At 42.4% G+C, this 6,672-nt stretch overlaps 1 protein-coding gene across 1 annotated transcript in view; it reads left to right on the forward strand.

The window, feature by feature from the left end:
- Positions 1-6,308, forward strand: part of LOC309800880 (uncharacterized protein) — a gene marked incomplete at both ends in the record, with an annotated part of 28,437 nt that extends 22,129 nt beyond the window's left edge. The window contains one exon of the mRNA XM_082615188.1: positions 6,270-6,308. Within this exon, the coding sequence (XP_082471314.1) occupies positions 6,270-6,308 (39 nt within the window). The remainder of the gene's footprint in view (positions 1-6,269) is intronic.
- Positions 6,309-6,672: the final 364 nt, after the last annotated feature.

Below are 6,672 nucleotides of genomic sequence, written 5' to 3' on the forward strand. Positions count from 1 at the left end.
CCCAACAGATAACTCATTCAAAAGTCCATTTAAAAAATGGCAACATCAGTTAGAAACTGTATAGTCAGACACACTTTCCTCAGCAGAAAATTTCCCTCCTTGAAATAGACTTTTGTATTTGCCCCTCAAATTGGACCTGAGAGATCTTCCAGGCAAAGCTCCAGCCTTTCCCACAGCTGTCTTCTCTGGTTTCTTTTGGGGCTATTGACTCAACAACAGTTCCCAATTTGGTTTTCTGAGGACAAAAAAAGAGATGAAATACCTGTGTCCGCAGAGCACAGGATGCTGAGATCCTTACACTGTTTTCTCTTCTCTAATCACAGGTGGATAGGACAGCAAACAAAAACGGTACGTATTCAGAGATCACCCCTCTGCTGAGGAACAATCTAGATGATGAAGACGGTGGGACTCTCTTGCTGGCTTTGCTTGGAGAGACACCCTGATTCAGGGTCCCTACAGGGATGAGGGCTGGGGTGTAGAGCTAGAGACTGATTTCCCAGTAAAAAGCCATGCCCAAGTTCTATGGTCCTGGAAGTAACTGCATCATTTAGATGATGTGGGTTTGTGTGTATCAGGGTTGGGGTGTGGTCCATGTGTGAGCCTATGTGGTGTGTTTGTGAACCTCCATGCATAAGCGTGTGTGTGTTTCCTGAGGAGATATTTCCCTCTTACACAGCACAATTCACCTGTCAACAAAGCTCATCACCACTGCACACTGTCTGTCCACAACCTTGTTCTTCCCTCAACACAGCTGTTGCCCAGATTTGGTTAATATTCCTTTTCCTCAGAAGGAGATGGTGCAGAGATAAATGTTCTAAGCTCTTGACCTCCTAAGTGGAAAAGCCAAACTGAGAACCCAGGGGTGGGTCCCAATGTGGGTGCTCTGGATCCCTGACCTGCACTTACCACTCAGCCAAGGGATCCTCAGTCATGGAGCAAGGGAGTCCCTGCATCCGTATCCTTGGCTGGAAGTCCTAGCATCTCCAAAGGTCCAGACCTTGCCCATCAGGTGGCCTTAGTGGTCACAGAATCCAGGGCAGCTATGGGTGGGCTTATCAGTTGACTTTGGCACAGTCATTAAGGTGAAATTCACCTCAGGACCTGCATTCTCCTGGTCAGCTCACAGATTCTGAGAGGTGTGAGACCCCATGTATACAGTACAGGTCATATCTGTCAGTGCTGGTGTCATTGCTTAAACAAGGCCAAAAGCAGATAAGAATCAGGGAGCTATTTTATTGTATTGGATAACATTACCATAAGCCTTAGCATTGGTCAATTCCTGTAGCCCACACCCAAGGACTCAAAGTGGAACCTGACTGTTAGCCTGTACACTTCTCCTGCACAGCTGGGTTAGAGACAGGCTGTGCTCAGTCCGGGCTCCCTCTTCATAACGAAGTGTCCCACTTATGGAACAGCTCCCTAGAGTATGGACAGGCCCTGACTCAGTGGGCATACGTACATTGTATAGAAAACAAAGACTGGGAGAAAAATATGACACGATTGATAGTGGCTGTATCTAAAGGGTAGGATTTCAGTTTTGTCAAATCTTGTGTATTTGATTTTCTTTAAGACAAGTGATTAGTGAATAAATATAGCATATTTTGTCTAGGATTGAATTCAGTCCTTTAATGGAGGTTGCTGTTAATCAAGTATAAAATATCATACAACAGAAGACATGATAAATGCAGTAGCTGGCATTGTGGATGCTGGGGAAAGAGTGATCTGGGAAAAATCAAGAGACAGTGGCAATTTAGCAGAAGCTCAAAAGAGGCAGGATGGGTCATGGGTCTGTGTCATTGAAACAGAGCATGCATTTTAGTGTTTACCATTTTTTAGATCGACCCTTCCCTTCTGATTAGGCTCCCCTTAGCTAGAAAGCCAAAGCTCTGTTTTCATTTCCTTCCTCTTGTCCTTTGCCTTTCTTCCTCCACCAAAGAGGATGGCCCAACACCAGCTCACGCCACACTTACTAACCTCCCACATCCATACACACCACCCCATGTCCTCATCGAGAAGAAAGCCCCTGAGTAATTCCTGAGCAGCATCACCAGTGTCCTGACAGTTACTCTGTGTCCCTCCAGCTCTCCCTGAGTATGTGGCGGTTGACATGCACCATGATAGGACAGAAGAAAAGCCTCCGTGGATCCCCAAGGTAAGCTAGATTTCTTCTGGTCTGAGATAGAAATATTTCTTTATTTCTCTTTCAATAGAATTAAGTTATGAATATTTGAGGGTATTCATTCCAGATACATACAATTCCCTTGGTTGGGAGAATGTGGAGTGAGAGTCTGTTACCAACTCATGGTGCCTGATTCCACAGGACATTAAAATTGACTGCATCCATTACAGCCTGTAGAGTACAGAGTTCTCTCTCCTACAGCGATTTTTCCTCTAGGCAAAGAATTCTGTAATTTCCAACCTAAATGGACTTGGAAGTTCCATCCTCCTAGCAAAGTTCTTGCCTTTCAGCCTGAGTAGGTTTGCTCTGATAACCCTTGCTGGGTTCCCTGGACCACTGTTTCTTATCAGGTTTTCTACTGTCAGCAAATGAACAAAAGACCTGAGCATCACTGTGATCTTATCCTCATAGTGTTTTCTCTTCTGTAATTGCAGGTGACCTTCCCAGAACGTGAAAACGGTATGTATTCTGGAATCAGTCACTTGGGGAGGAAGAACTTTGAAGATGAGAAAGTGGGACATTCTTGCTGGTTTTAGTGTAGAGGGCAAACTGATTCCAAATTTGTCCTGGGAATGAGAGTAGGGTCCCTGGTGATAGAAAGTGATTTACAAGTAATGTGACCAATTACTATAGTCCCAGGAAGAATCTGCATTACGGTTAGGTGGTGTAGGTTTGTGTGCATGAGACTGGGTGTGTCTGTATGTGAAATGAGTGGGATGACTCTGTGTGTGTATGTGAACTTTTTGTGTTGTGTTTCCCTTGATTTATGTTCCCCTAAACATCACTGTTACTGGTGCCAACTTTCTAGAAAATATTCCCATCACCACTGCATCATGAATGGGTATGGATATAAAAGTAAATAAACTGTACACTTTCAGTGTGTGCATTGATTTTATACCAAGTGAGCCTCATTTAACCTGGAAAACAAATCCTATCACCACCCAGGCAAATGTTTACTGGATTCTTTTTTTTTTTTTTTGGCTGTGTTGGCTCTTCGTTGCAGTGCACGGGCTTCTCATTTCGGTGGCTTCTCTTGTTCCAGAGCACGGGCTCTAGGTTCATGGGCTTCAATAGTTGTGGCACGTGGGCTCAGTAGTTGTGATTTGCGGGCTCTAGAGCACAGGCTTTGTAGTTGTGGTGCACGGACTTAGTTGCTCCATGGCTGGATTCTTAATGAACACAACTGGGTTTCAGCATCCCTACTACTGGGTCAATTACAACTTAATTTAATAAGAAATCTCATCTCTTAGTAGGTCTCATAGCATTCTGAATGGTTATGATACATCTCTCTGCCACTTCCCTCATTGTGTTTCCTATTAGAGCCTCGGGATGAGTCCTCCCCCCTTACCTGAAGCACCTAGTGCTAGGCAGGCCTCCTTCCTTTTGCAGGGAGCCCATGCTTGTACCCACATGCCACACCCAGTTCTGGAGGAGTCCGAGAAAGAAGGAGCCTCCAGGAGTAGATGGAGGAAATTCACTCCACCTTTCTCCTTTGAGGCTAATATTCACTATCGGATTCTGTGCTAAGGAAACGAAATGTCCTTCTCCTGTGGAAAGTCTGTCTTCCATCACTTGTGCCGGCCCTGTTTCTGTGTGCTGGGCAAGAAACACTGCATACAGTGAAGACAGACCCAAGAGATCTACCCCAGGTATTGATCTCAGGGTGGGCACTGGCTCTGTCTGTCCTGTCCGTGATCCATCATTCATCATGGTTGTGACTCTTGGACAGACACTTATCTCTCTAAATTTCCACACCCTCCACCATAACATATGGGTTACAGCCCCCACTTTGCCCTCCCCTTCACCCCCAACAGGGCTGGGTGTCAGACATGATAATGGATATTCTCCATGAGCTGTAAAGCATTGTTCCCATGAAAAAGCTGAAGAGTAAGCTTGAATCCCCCTTTACTTGGAGCCGTCAAATCCCTTCTCTCCTTTCAACAGCTACGAAATATCCAGCTTCTTCTTGCCATCATTCAGGATTGAACACTTATAGAGCATTTGTGAAGCACCGGTCCTTTATTTTTCAAACATTTTACCTGTATTCAATCATTTTTGGCCACATGACATAATGCTAAATGTAGGCCATATTAACATTTCTACATCTCAGAACAGGGAACTGAGGCAAAGAGGGATCTACATATCATTCCCAAGTACATGCTTCTTCCAAACGGGATTTGAATCCAGTCCATCAGTCATGGTCCCAATGGTTTGCTGAGTTTCTAGACATTCTCAGTTAAATAAAGATATTTGCCCACAAAACATGTCTGTTGGGTGTTTTCACTGCATACCAAACTGCAATATCTTCCTAAGTCCAACTTTGTTTCAGGAGGCTCTGCTGGGCAGCTGGTGAGGAAAGGGACCAAAGGATTGAACTGTGAATAAATTATTGCTAATTTCCCCATTGTCTTCTGCCAGCAAGATGTCAATAATTGTCTCTATTGTAATGCATTTCCCAGGATGCTGCTCCCAGAGTGCCAGAAGAAGAAACACTCATCAGAGGTCAAGAATATCAACCCCAGGCTGGCTGAAAAAGTTCCGCATCTGGCCACATTTTAGGGGGCACCCTATAAATGACCCAGCTGAAGGTACTGTGGAAAATTTTTCATTAGGTTCACTCAAGAATAATTATTCTAGTTGATTCAGTGCCTCATATTGAAGAAAAAGCTATGAAATATTAAGCAGTATTCTTCTTTTATTCCATGTGTTCAAATTGAAACTTACTAAGCCAGCTGGTACTGTTTTAACCATGGAAGTAAACATACATTTAAAATTCAACATTTGGTTCATGTTTAAGAGTGAAGATGGTCTCTAGTTACGGTTTAGACTTTAGCTGATTTTTGAACGTTAGCAACAACACATCCCTCCCTGAAACCATGTTTTGAGATTTCTTTAAATTATTAGACATTATTTAGAACAGGATTATATTGACATAAAAGTTGTACATGCAGTACAGAAAATTCCTGTATCCTATCACTCCAGTTTCAGCTATTAATAATATATAGCATAGGTGAAGTACATTTGTTACAATTAGTGAAACAATGTAAGTATATTTTTACTAATGAAAAGTCCGTAGTTCACCTAAGAGTCACCCCTTGTGTTGTTATATTCAATGATATTTGAAATATGTACAATATTATTTGTCACCATTATGGTGCCATACAGAAATGTGTACACTAATGTTCATAGTAGCATTATTCTTAGTAGCCAAAAGATACAAACAATCCAAAGTCCATGAGGTGATGAATGGATAAATAAAATGTGATATATACACAGAATGGAATAATTTTCAACCATAAAAAGGAATTAAAGATTGACTTATGCTACAAAATGAATGATCCAAATAATATAAAAAATATTTTATTGTTAGTGAAATTAGGCAGGCACAGAAAGACAAATATTATATGATTCCACTAGTATGAGGAACCTAGTGTAGGCAAACTCACAGACACCGGAAGTAGAAATTACCAAGGTCAGGAGGCAGGAGTAAGGTGGATTATGATTTAATGGGTACAGAGGTTACGTTGAAATGATGAAAAAGATTAAGATGTAGATTGTGTTGATGGGTACACAGCATTGTGAAAGTAAGAAATGCTAGTGAACTGTCTACTTAAAAATTATGAAAAGCATAAATATGTATATTTCATCACAATAAAATAAGTCAAAATTCCAACAGAATGGACGATGAATGAAGGAGCGACAGATTTGATTAGAAGGAAGCTGAAAGAGTCTTGTAACATTTCAAGAAGAAGGGGGATTTGGAGGGACTTTGAAATGGGCAGAGGGGCCGTGGGACTCTATACTGAAACATAGTGCAATGTTAGTGTTTAAGCTTTTTCAGACTGACACTTTCAAATTGATTAGGTTCCCTACAGCTAGAAAGCTAAAGGTTCTCTTCCTCATTTCTGAAATGTTCCTCCCCTTTGCCTTCCTCCACCCACCAGGGAGGTTTGTCCAACAGCACCTCAGTCCACACTCATTAACCACCTGCATCCATACACTCCCACCCTGTGTGAACATTAACGAGGCTCTCTGAGTAATTCCTGAGCAGCATCACCAGTGTCCTGACACTTACCCTGTGTCCTCCTAGAGCCCCCTGAGGACCTGTTGGAAGAACAGCCCTATGTGAGGGCAGTTGAAGAGGCTCCTTCTACCTCCAGGGTAAGCTCCCCTTATTTATCAGAGATTAAAAGTTTGCTTCATTTCTTTCTTTACCAATTGATTTCAGATATGAAGATCTACAGTGTTCAAGACAGCTGATGTATACAGTTTTGCTTGGTTGGATGAATGCTGATTGAAGGTCTTTCCCAACAGATAACTCATTCAAAAGTCCATTTAAAAAATGGCAACATCAGTTAGAAACTGTATAGTCAGACACACTTTCCTCAGCAGAAAATTTCCCTCCTTGAAATAGACTTTTGTATTTGCCCCTCAAATTGGACCTGAGAGATCTTCCAGGCAAAGCTCCAGCCTTTCCCACAGCTGTCTTCTCT

Source organism: Mesoplodon mirus (genome assembly GCF_964341445.2).
Source record: "Mesoplodon mirus genome assembly, chromosome: 3".
Classification (NCBI taxonomy): Eukaryota; Metazoa; Chordata; class Mammalia; order Artiodactyla; family Ziphiidae; genus Mesoplodon; species Mesoplodon mirus.